Source organism: Rana temporaria, chromosome 9 (assembly GCF_905171775.1).
Source record: "Rana temporaria chromosome 9, aRanTem1.1, whole genome shotgun sequence".
In the NCBI taxonomy this organism is placed as follows: domain Eukaryota; kingdom Metazoa; phylum Chordata; class Amphibia; order Anura; family Ranidae; genus Rana; species Rana temporaria.
Genome location: NC_053497.1, coordinates 90,462,012 through 90,474,338, shown reverse-complemented (window position 1 = coordinate 90,474,338; position 12,327 = coordinate 90,462,012). Strand labels below are relative to the sequence as shown.

The window sequence follows — 12,327 nt, the reverse complement described above, 5'->3', positions numbered from 1 at the left end:
CAGATGTGGGTTACCTCATGTGCATAAATATAAAAAAGCTCACAAGGCTAAACCCTGGGACAAAACCCCAAAAAATTAAAAAATACCCTTGCAGTGGGCCCCCTTTTGTGCTGAAAGGGTTGACTGTTCAATTTGTCTAGAGCAAGGGTCTCCAAACTACGGCCCTCCAGTTGTTCAGGAACTACAATTCCCATCATGCCTAGTCATGTCTGTGAATGTCAGAGTTTTACAATGCTTAATGGGACGTGTAGTTCCGCAACAGCTCGAGGGCCGTAGTTTGGAGATCTCTGGTCTAGAGAATGATGAATAAGGCAATATACTTTTAATGGCGAGACTCTCCTCTCTGGACAACCAGTGCCTCATAACTGTTTCCCAACTGGTCGCAAATCTGACGTCATCCTGTACAATGCAGGACCAATAGGCCTGCCTACAATTCAGGGTAGGTTTTTCCCCTTTTGCATTAACCCCTAGGTAAAATGAGCAGCTCACCTTTACAGGGCAGAGGGGGGAACCAATTCAAGGAAAAGGTGTTTTTTCTTCCTCCAAGTTCAGCTTTTAAGATCAGTAAGTTCATTTATACTCATATGTCAGGAATAAAAGGCAAACCAATTAAAGAATACCCTGGTTTATTTTCTGATGGAACTTCAACATTGGTCCAGTTCAGGTCTTCAGAGAACATGTATGCATAAATACCAGAGGGCATACAGCTCCACAATGAGGGTGGATAAACTGGACTAAAAACAAAACTCAACAATAGAAAATAAATAAGAACAATGCTCCTTCCAAGAACACACATTCCTATACTGCTCAAATACCACTAAATTACAAATTATTTTCTTTGAGTGTCAGTACATTTGCGTTGGAACTGCCTAGTGTCATATTTAACAAGCAGCAGGTTTCATGATGGTTTCTGGTTAAAAGCAATCAAGCACAAAGTCAATACATAATTTTGGCATCCCTGGGTATGATGAATTTATTATAGGAGGTTATTACTACCATGCTTCTGGGACAGTTGTATCAATGTGGCAGATATTAGAACATAGGTTCTCAATGTATACCTACTTGATGTAGGTACACAGAGCACTCTACAGAGAGCTTTACATGTGTTCGATTATCTCTTGCATATTGCAGTAATGCGTATTACAAACACTGCTCCTCCCAGACATTGAAAGGAACAATTAGAAAAGCCTTACAACTAGCAAATATAGCTAAAATTGTGTCTAAACATTAGAAGGCGTCAGCCACATTAACATTGACACTGCCGTCTTCAAGTCATGGATGAAGCTGTCATATTTAAAGTAAAAATAAACTACCCTTCTACTATTCTCCTTAGCAATGCTCCCAGACCTCCTCTAGCCACTTGTAATGGCGTCTTCTCCTCTTTATTTTCTATATAAATACTTGCTCCCTGTTCAACCAAGAGTTTGGCTTCCTCCATTCGCTCTTCATCACAGGCAAGATGACTAAAAGGAGAGAACACACAATTGTCATGTCAGCAATGCAACTGGAAATTTCAACTTTTATTACATCTTTATCTAATCATTTGCAAAATGTTGCTCTCGTTAGTACCACTTAGTTTTCCAGCTTTATGTAGCCCAACTGTTTTGAGACGTGTTGCTGCCAACAATTTCAAAATTACCACATTTTTTTCCTAAATATTATAAATTTTCTGTTTGAACATTTGATACGTTTTCTATTCTCTATTGTGAATAAAATGCAGGTTTATGAGATTTGAAAATCATTGCATTCTGTTCTTATGTAGATATTATACAGCGTCCTAACTTTTTCGGAATGTGGGTTGTAGATCTGCAGCACAGTGGACTAGCTGTTGGTTCTAATGCCATTCAAGATGCAATCTGCATGAAGTTTGCCCTATACTTGTGTGGGTTTGCTACAGGTACTCCGGTCTCCTCTGAGACTCTTAAAGTGACGTTAAAATATATATAAATAGTTTATTTTTTTTCCCAAAGACCAGATAATAAAAGTTACATGCATTTGCTGATTTTTCAAAAAAATTCCTCCTCCGTATACTTTTGAAAATGTCCCTCAGCTGCACCAACACACCCTGTTCTATATGTCCCCCCTGGGCTATCAGGACCTAAGAAGACCTATAGGGATTTCCTCTATGGGGCTCTGTACTACAACTGTATGTGTTGTGAGCACCGCACACACAGACAGTATGAGAAGGACACGGAGCTGTTGTCATGGTAGAAGTCCTCCAGGTAGAAGTTGGTTGCTCATTTCACTTTCCAAATTTCTTTTTGGGACTTCAGTGATGAGATCTTTTTTCACTTAAGATCCCCATGATTAGCCATTCCAGGTGGCTTCTCTTGGTGTGAGTTTACATTAACAAGAATGCAAAAAGAGCTAAACTTCCCTACTGCATCAGGAGATGATAAACCCCACAGCAGTACTACCAGAACGGGAAACGTAGAAGCACACCAAGCGTTATTTGGGAGCTATAGGGATATGTATTGCCACTGAAAATAACAAAGAAGACTCAAGAACATTATGCAAATCACCATTTTGTTTTAGGTGCATTGGTCACCTGGTTTCTGGGAATTTTCAAACTCTGCCACAAGGATATACGATATTGGTAGGAGATTCAACCAACGCCCACCTATGACTAAGATATTGGTTTTGGTTAACTAAAGCTGTAAATGAAACCTGACATAAGGATGCCGATTAGAGCTGCACGATTAATCGCGGAGAGAATCGCGATCTCGATTCTCCCCGCCTGCGATCTCCCTGCGGGATGACCCGCGATTCTTATGTGTCACCGCCATTCCACGTAACCAGCGTGGAACGCAAATGCCGCCGATATTTTAACAGACGTCAGCAGCCTGGGCTTCTCTCACAGTTCAATACAACTCTAGTGTGTATCCATGCGCCACCCAGTGGTTGCCGGCGGTACTGCTTCGGATGCATTTATCTTTCTCACAGTTCTGTACAACTGTGTGTATCCATGCGCCACCCAGTGGTTGCCGGCGGTACTGCTTCTGATGTATAAAAAACAGACCAGTGATATGTCTATATTGTTAAAGACCATATAACTCCTATGAAAAAAGCAGAATCAAAGTTTGATTCTGCTTTTTTCAAAGGAGTTATATGGTCTTTAACATTATAGACATATCACTGGTCTGTTTTTTATATATTCGTATTTTCAAATAAATCACAGGTTTATTTATTTGGGGGGGGGGGGGGTTCTGGCAATCAATTTTTGAGAATCATGATCTTTAGTCTAAGCAAAAGAATCGCAATTCTCATTTTGACCAAAATCGTGCAGCTCTAATGCCGATGCTAACTGTATGGCTATCCCTGGCTTTTTTAGTCTTACTGTCCCAGTAAAGGCAAGGAGCCATTCAAGTCATAACTTCTGAACTACACATTTTTCCCAGGCTAGTGGCTCAGAACACAGTAAAATCAGGAGGGGGTTATTTACTAAAACTGGAGTGTGTAAAATCTGCTGCAACTTTGCACAGAAACCAGTCAGCTTCCTACTGCCAAAGCTTAATTGAATAAGCTGAAGTTGGAAGCCGATTGGCTACCATGCACAGCTGCACCAGCTTTAGTAAATCTCCCCCCAGAGTGTCGGCATGACAGAAAAAAATAAAAAAAAAATTCAGGAAGAGGTAATTAATGGCATCCACCATATTTTTCTCATGAAAGGCTAAAGGCCAAGCTAACCTTTCCAGAAAATAGCCTATCCAGCCAAGGGGCCCCAGGAGATATTTTTCATTTGTAAAGTACGGTTTTGTAAATATTCATTAATCTGTCACACCCATCGGCCCATTTGGGCCCTCCTGGAAGCCTGGCTAAAAAGCATCTAGTTCGCAATCCCCACATCATGCCTTGTTGCCATTAGGTGAAAAATTTAGATTTTTGACTCTTGTAATGCCGAAGTGAAAATCCAACCGTTTTGCATCTTGGCAATTAAAGGTAGGATACAGGGATTCCCAAGTGAGTTTTATGGCCAGGCTTGACAATAAAATGAATGAAGATTTTAAAACGCTGCACAGCTTTTGAATATCTACTGGAGCCCCTGTACTGCATATTTTTTTATTTTATTTTTTTAAAAGGTGAACTTCTAAATCTAAACTAAATCCTCTATTCTCTGCAGTCACGGATGTGTATGGGCTCCGCTCTGCTCAGCTGGGATCACCCCGTCGATCCCCGCTGAGCAGGCAGATGAGAGGTCGGTCTCTCCACAATGTGCAGGGACTGACCTGTCAGAGCGCCGCTCTCCTCTATGGGGGATCGGATGACGATGGATCATAGAGTCTGTTTTTATCCGATAGGCGGATGGAAAATAGGGTTTCCATCCGTCACACTTTAGCAGATCGGAGGTCAGCCGACAAGTCACCGCTGACATCCGTGGCTCCATAGACTTGCATAGAGCGTCCGATCAGGTCCACCTAAAAAACTGACAGGCGGACCACCTGTGTGAAAGGGGCCTTACACTCTGATCTGCAGTTGCCACAGTGCTGCACATCTAATCAGCCGTTTTCTAGAGCATCTACCACTAGATGACACTTTATACGGCTGTCCCTCCCTCTCCTTTTTGGTCTTTAAGGCAGGTGCACAAATTCCCAGGATGTGGCTTGCTCTAAGCCCTTCTCCTCTGGAGGAATGGAAGTGCCCTCTGCCCAATCATCTGTGCCGTTAACCGTGAGGCCCCTCCCTTCCATTGTATAATCACATTGGGGATTGGGAGGACCTATTGGCCAGGAGGGTTTGTGCCCTCTATGCCTGCAGAATGGATTCTACCATCCTCCCAGCCAGGGATATGGACCTGCACATGTGCAGTAGCAGGTGTCTACATCACCTCACCTGCCAACTGAAGTGACATTTTGTAGTGGGAGCATTTAAGGGGGATATGGGGCTACACATCTAGACTCCAGTCAGGTGACCCGGCCCTCGTTGCACACAGGCATAGACGCTTCCATAACCTATTAGGAGGTAGTTATCTCAGACTACCAGGCAATTATGGGCTAGGCTTACATACATTATTACTACTGTTCAGCAGAAGCCCTTTATAGAGCTGCGAGTATGCCTGTATATATTAGGATCATGCTCATTGTGTCTGCCGAGAGGCTTTCTAAAGGCATTGGGACTGCTTTTGCCTTGTTTGTATACATAATTAAGAACATTATATAATATGTCTTTGTTAGATTGGTTTGTCCCTGACAATATATTTGGTTGCTGCATTCTTTTTGTATACAAGAGAAAACTTAACTCTGATTCTAATGGTTTATGTTCTGGTCTTTTCTTATCTGTATGATTTTTACATAACTAATGATCCTTGGCGTAGGAGGATCAGACCATGAACCTACTATGGCTCCCCTAGTGGACACGAGACATCTATATCATAATTATGAGGTAGTACTTTAAGTACTTATTAAAATGTTGGTATTGATATTCCCTTTAAATGATAGCCAGCATCTTTTGTATCACTCTAGAGCTACCTTTGCCTGCTTTGGAATCAACCCGTGTCTATAAGAATGTTTGACCATTCTTCCAGAAGCGCATTTGTGAGGTCAGGCACTGATGTTGGATGAGAAGGCCTGGCTCGCAGTCTCCGCTCTAATACATCCCAAAGGTGTTCAATCGTGTTGAGGTCAGGACACTGTGCAGGCCAATCAAGTTCCTCCCCCCCAAACTCGCTTATCCATGTTTTTATGGACCTTGCGTTGGGCACTGGTTCAAATCATTTGGTGGAGAGGGGATTATGGTGTGAGGTTGTTTTTCAGAGGTTGAGCTTGGCCTGTTAGTTCCAGTGAAGGGAACTCTTTAGGCATCAGCATACCAGACATTTTGGACAATTTCATGCTCCCAACTTTGTGGGAAGAGTTTGGGGGTGGCCCCTTCCTGTTCCGACATGACTGTGCACAAAACAAGGTCCATAAAGACATGGATGGGGGAGATTGAGGTGGAGGAACTTGACTGGCCTGTACAGAGTCCTGACCCAACCTGATAGAACACCTTTGGGACGACTTAGAGTGGAGACAGTGAGCCAGGCCTTCTTGTCCACATTAATGCCTGACCTCACAAATGCGCATCTGAAAGAATGGTCAAACATTTCCATAGACAAACCCTTAAACCTTGTGGACAGCCTTCCCAGAAGAGTTGAAGCTGCAAAGGATGGGCCAACTCAATATTGAACCCTGTGGATTAAGACAGGGATGCTGTTAAACTTCATGTGCGTGTAAAGGCAGGTGTCACAATACTTTTGACAATATAGTGTATCATCACATTTGTTTCTCTTTTCAAAAAACATTATGTATGGCAATACCTGATTTTTACTAATAAGATTGAGTAATAAATTGCTAATTTAATGATTTTTGGATCTATCTGGTGCCTTAAGAATCTGCTTTTCTATTTTTTTTTTTATTCCATTTGAATAGGACAGCAGTCATTTGATGGCTTGACAGTTACAACTATTAGCCAACATAAGAACACTAGTAACTGACAGTTATTTGCAGTTCTGCTACTGGCTCCATTTACACCTCTACATTTTGGGAACAGTCTGGTCTGTAGTGTGTGTGTGTGTGTGTGTGTGTGTGTGTGTGTATGTGTGTGTGTGTGTGTATGTGTATGTATGTGTATTGTTTTAGTTATAGAGACTTTTCATAATATATATTATAAAAAGTCTCTATAAGAGCTCCAATTTATCTTTTTGGTCTATACTTACAGTGGTGTATTCCCTTCAATGTCTTGTAAATTAGTGGATGCTTTGTGTTTTAGGAGGATTTCCACAATCTTCAGGTTGCCTTTGGAAGCTGCGCGGTGAAGTGGGGTGGACTCCAGCTTGTCCTTGGCATCAGGCGAAGCACCGCTTTCCAGAAGCATAAGAGCAATCTGTGAAGAGGCAATATCAATAGTGTTTTTTGTGCGAAGCATGTACATTTTGAAGAAAAAAATTGAATATTCTATTACTATATTTCTACATCTAAAGCCTCATACACACGATTGGATTTTCCACAGACAAATTGCCCGACTTTTGTCCGAAGGGCGTTGGCTAGGAATTTGTCTTGCATACAAACGGAAAAGAATTGTCGAACATGGTGACGTACTACATGGTTTTTCAGCTCTTTAGCGCCACCCTTTGGGCACCTTCTGCTAATGTGTTTGGTGAGCATTGCTTACAAGCATGCGTGTTTGTACTTTGGACTTTTGTCCACGGAAAATTTTAAAGCCTGCCATTCAAAATTTGTCCACGGAAAATCCGACAACAATTGTTCGATGGAGTTTACAAACGGTCGGATTTTCTGCCAACACACAATTCCTGTCGGAAAATGCGATCGTGTGTACAAGGCTTAAGAAAAAAAAAATCAAAATGTTGCAGATACCTCATGCTTGTTCTTGGATGCTGCATAGTGGAGAGGCGTGCACCCGACCTGATTGGCGGTGTTTACTTGGGCTCCCTTCCCCAGTAAAGCTCTGACAATATCTGTCCGGCCAGCAGAGGCAGCAATGTGAAGAGGCGTCCATCCTGCCTGGGACAAAAGTGTAAAGACAACACATCAAAATCTGCCTGAAACACAGTTCTCATTATGGACCTGGAAGTCCATCTCCAGTCAAACATTTTTTTGGATAGACAGGGCAAAGCAGTTTTACTTTCCTGACCCTCCACCGCCAAATCGTAGGGTCATCTGCCAAGGGAGTGGAGGATCAGGTTAATATAAAACTGCTTTTTCTGTCCCCTGGATCTCTACCATTGAAGAGCAGGTGGAGGCCCACTGCAAGGGAGGAGAAGTCCAACTTCTGTGACACCACTGGGAGATGTCTCTTCTATGGTCCAGATCCACGAAGCAGTTACGCTGGCGTATCTATTGATAGGCCGCGCAACTTCTAGGTTGCTCTGGCGTATATTTGTATTTTATCCACAAAACAAGATACGCCTGAAGCTGGGCTAGATCCGACTGGCGTACGTCTTAGTACGCCGTCGGATCTAAGGTGCATATTTACGCTGGCCGCTAGGTGGCGCTTCCGTCGATTTCCGCGTCGAGTATGCAAATTAGCTAGCTACTCAAATCCACAAACGTACGTCCGGCCGGCGCATCTTTTTACGTCGTTTCCGTAAGGCTTTTTTCGGCGTAACGTTACCCCTGCTCTATGAGGCGCAGCCAATGTTAAGTATGGACGTCGGGCCAGCGTCAAATTTTCCGTTGTGTACGTCGTTTGCGTAAAACGTTCGCGAATAGGGTTTTGCATAGAATGACGTTCACGTTGAAAGCTTTGGACTGTTGCGGGTTAATTTGGAGCATGCGCACTGGGATACCCCCACGGACGGCGCATGCGCCGTTTAGAAAAAACGTCATTTACGTCGGGTCAAGACGTATTAACATAAAACACGCCCCCATCTCATCCATTTGAATTGCGCGCCCTTACGCCAACACAGTTACACTACGCCGCCGTAACTTACGGCGCAATTTCTTTGTAGATACGGGAAATACGCTGTAAGTTACGGCGGCGTAGTGTATCTGAGATACACTACGCCGGACGTAAAGAAGCACCGCGCTTCGTGGATCTGGCCCTATGTCTTTACTACCAGGATGAGAAATAAAGGGAACGATGACAAAAAAAAAAAAACACCTCTGAGGCCATTGCAGCTGAATTCCTAGCCATTTTGACATCCTAAGCCCCGCCTCCTGTATGGCTCCTTCCATTTCCAGCTGGCCAATAGGACAGCCAATTGTAACAGGCCAGAATGTAGGGCTTAGGAGAAAGTGGCTAGCAACCTGGAATGGAGTGAGGTTTTCTTGGAAGAACGGCTGGGGATTGCACAGGTAACATGTGGGGTATTACAGGTATGTGCACACATTTTGGTGCCCCTTACACAGCTTTAGGCAGGGCCCCCATGGAGCAGAGAACCGGGGGGTGGTGCAATCTCTTCTCTCCCCTTAGGCTGCATTCACACCTGAGCGTTTTGTCGCCTGAAGCGCGACACTCAAAAACGCTAGAGGGGAAAATATACATTATTCCCTATGGAGATGGTTGACATCTCCACTCCAAAACGCCTGACGCCGAACGCCTGAAGCTCAAACAAGTTCCGGACCCTGTTGCGCGTATTGGGCGGTTTGGTCGTTTTTGAGCGTTTCCATTTCCCATAGAAAGTAATGGAAACGCTCGATTCAAGCGACTAGCGTGACTACGGGCGTTGCGTCACTTTAATCAATAGAACATTTCACCCAGGCAGAATATTAAAATAATCTAACAACATAGCAACAAGTGATGAAAAGATGATAATTTTTCCTATTGGCTAAAATAAAAAACTTCGAAGTACAAAAACGTCGAACAACGCTGTATGCAAACGCACAAATAAGCATGAATACGCGCGACAAAACGCCGGAAAAAACGACCGACGCTCAGGTTAGAATGCAGCCTTACAGGAGTAATGCAATAAAAAAAAAAGAGGGAGGCAAGCCGGGCCCCTTACAGGTGTAATGCCAGTATCCCCCCTGATGGCGGCCCTATGTGCCTGCACTCTATACCCACTGCAGATTTTTAGGAGTAAACACCAAGTAATGCACAGACACATCTAAACTTCCCTCACCTCCTGTGTGCCAATTTATCAGATTAGAGTTCTATAAAGAAAAATCAACTTACATCATCTTTGCCATCAACTGGCACTCCGAGCAGGAGCAAATATTCAGCAATTTCAGTGTGCCCTGCTGAGCATGCCCAGTGCAGGGGTGTCCTTTCATCCTGAAATAAACACAGAAAACATAAATAAACACTTATATCCCCTATGTTGACATATTTATATGAATCTGTATATTGTTTCTTCCTTTTGAAATATTCAATAAATAAACAAACAAAAAAAAAAAACACATAATAAACACGCCTTGCTTCCCCTATGTACATAGATCATTATAAACTATACAGATACAAGGCTTTCATTAAAACACTAACATGCATTGATACGTATTGAATATAAATACATTTTCCGTTATGAAGTCTGTCCACCTTAATAATAAGCAAACGTGGTCACATTCAGCCTCAACTAAGTCACTGATTGGCTTGCATTGTTTGGCATCCTTTAGTACAACACATACATTAGTGCAATACATTAAAGTGCCCATCTATGCTGCCTATCAGTGCCCATCCATGCCGCCTATTCGTGCCCATCCATGCCGCCACATCAGTGCCAAATCATCGGTGCCCATCAGTGCAGTACCATCAGTAAAGGAGAAAACGTATTTACAATGTTTTATAACAGAAACAAAAAAAATCTTTTTTCTTTCTAAATTTTGGGTCATTTTTTTTCAGAAAATAAAAATCCCAGAGGTGATCAAATACCACCAAAAGAAAGCTCTATTTGTGGGAACAAAATGATAAACATTTAGTTTGGGTACAGTGTAGCATGACCGCGCACTTGTCATTCAAAGTGCAACAGCGCTGAAAGCTAAAAATTGGTCTGGGCGGGAGGGTATATAAGTGCCGGTATGGAAGTGGTTAAAGATGAACTTCATCTCCTCTATTCTCACCAAAAAAAACAAAAAACACCTCTACATTTGGTGGGCATGTGAGTATGTGTTCTGTAGGGAGCCACCACTCCTCACCTGCTCCAGCGCTGCCATCTTCTTCTCTGATATCATTGGCAGCCGCTTGTCTCCTCCGGGTTCTTGCAGCCGCCCTCCTGATGATGTCCCATGGAGCGTGCATTGTAGAGTACACCAAGGCCTCCTGGGATGCATCATTTATGTATTCCAGGAGGCAGCCAATGATGTCATTGTCACCCAGATGGGAACCAGGAAGTGCGGTAATGTGTTACCCCCAATAAAGTAACAAAAATGTCAGGGGGGGGGGTAGGTGTGGAATGACAGATGGAATGTGGGGGTGATGGTCAGCTTTAACCCATGGGTATATGAGCGTTGCCCTGTGATAACATTCGTGGCACCCCTCTACACATGCACCATAGTTATTGGCACACAGCTGTGCATTACTATGTGAGCTGACAACAGATTAAAAAAAATGCAAGCAGTTTTAAACCCAAAAGCAAACATTTATTATATTGCAGCTTACCATTTCTTCATATGTGGTGGCTGTATTAGTTTTCTTTTCTAGACTTACTTTTATTTTTACCCAGTGATCCGGCCAGTAAGCCTGTTGTTTTTCAAAAGAAAGAGCTGTCCTGCAGATGTAGCAGGGGTCTCAAACTGGCGGCCCTCCAGCTGTTGCAAAAATACAAGTCCCATAATCCTTCTGCCTGTGGGAGTCATGCTTGTAACTGTCAGATTTGCAATGCCTCATGGGACTTGTAGTTTTGCAAGAGCTGGAGGGCCGCCAGTTTGAGACCCCTGAGTTGGAGGGTTGACATAAACCATTTACCACTGACAGGGGTGCTTACAATATTATTATTATTATACAGGATTTATATAGCGCCAACAGTTTGCGCAGCGCTTTACATCAGGGAAGACAGTACAGTCACAATACAAATCAATACAGGAGGGATCAGAGGGCCCTGCTCGTTAGAGCTTACAATCTAGAAGTACAATAGTGAGCTTTTTTTTTTTTATTAATTCCAAAAGGGAAAAAAAAACTGTTTGCTGTAACTGCCTAAAAAGTATTAAATTAAGTTTTATATTTACCTTCAACTATGTAGTGCAAGGGTCTGCTGGACTTGTAAACCGATGTGACTGCATACACATTGGAAGTGTATAGGCTTGCCCTATTATATGATTATGGTGAATCTAAAGGAAAATTGTATAATGTATGGCTAGCCTAACCCCCTCCCACTGACAATGCTGCTTTTCAAAGGTGCCCCCTGTGCTCCTTCACCCAGAGTGGGGGCACTCTAATACAGGAGATGTGTTACTGGCCAGATCACCAGGGGGAAACAGAGAGGGGAAAAAAAGAAAACAAATACAGCCACCACATGTCAGGATTGGGAAGCTGCGATCTATTACATGTTTGGGTTCAGGTTTTAATGTAGAGGATCTGTGATGATGTTCTATGTTGTGTCTTGTAATGACAGGAGAGGCTCCACTGGTACACAGAACAATACACATGATCACGTGTCTGCTTTACTAACCATCCCTAATGACAATGCTGGGAATGCTGACACTTGTAGTCCTCCAGCAGCCCCCCAGTGCACATAGTACCTGGGCTCAGGAACTAGAAGCCCCATGACAGCTCCACCCTTACCTGGTCAGTCCTGGAGGTCAGGGACTTGTCTGCCAGCACCAGGCTCCTCAGCTGCTCCAGCTGCCCCCTGTACGCCAGGTTACACACCTCCACATCAGACACCCTCATCTCCTCCATGCTGCTGACAAAGGCAAAAAACCGCCTGCTTCACACAGCCAATCACCGTCCCCCATCCGC

At 43.4% G+C, this 12,327-nt stretch overlaps 1 protein-coding gene across 1 annotated transcript; it reads right to left on the bottom strand.

Annotated features, from left to right (window-relative positions):
* Positions 1-609: 609 nt before the first annotated feature.
* Positions 610-12,310, bottom strand: PSMD10 (proteasome 26S subunit, non-ATPase 10). The gene is made up of 5 exons (XM_040323908.1): positions 12,151-12,310; positions 9,610-9,708; positions 7,350-7,496; positions 6,692-6,858; positions 610-1,463 (listed from the first exon to the last, which is right to left on the bottom strand). The coding sequence occupies exons 1-5, from the start codon at positions 12,265-12,267 to the stop codon at positions 1,310-1,312; spliced, it is 684 nt and encodes a 227-aa protein (XP_040179842.1). The 5' UTR covers positions 12,268-12,310; the 3' UTR covers positions 610-1,309.
* Between the last annotated feature and the right edge of the window lie 17 nt (positions 12,311-12,327).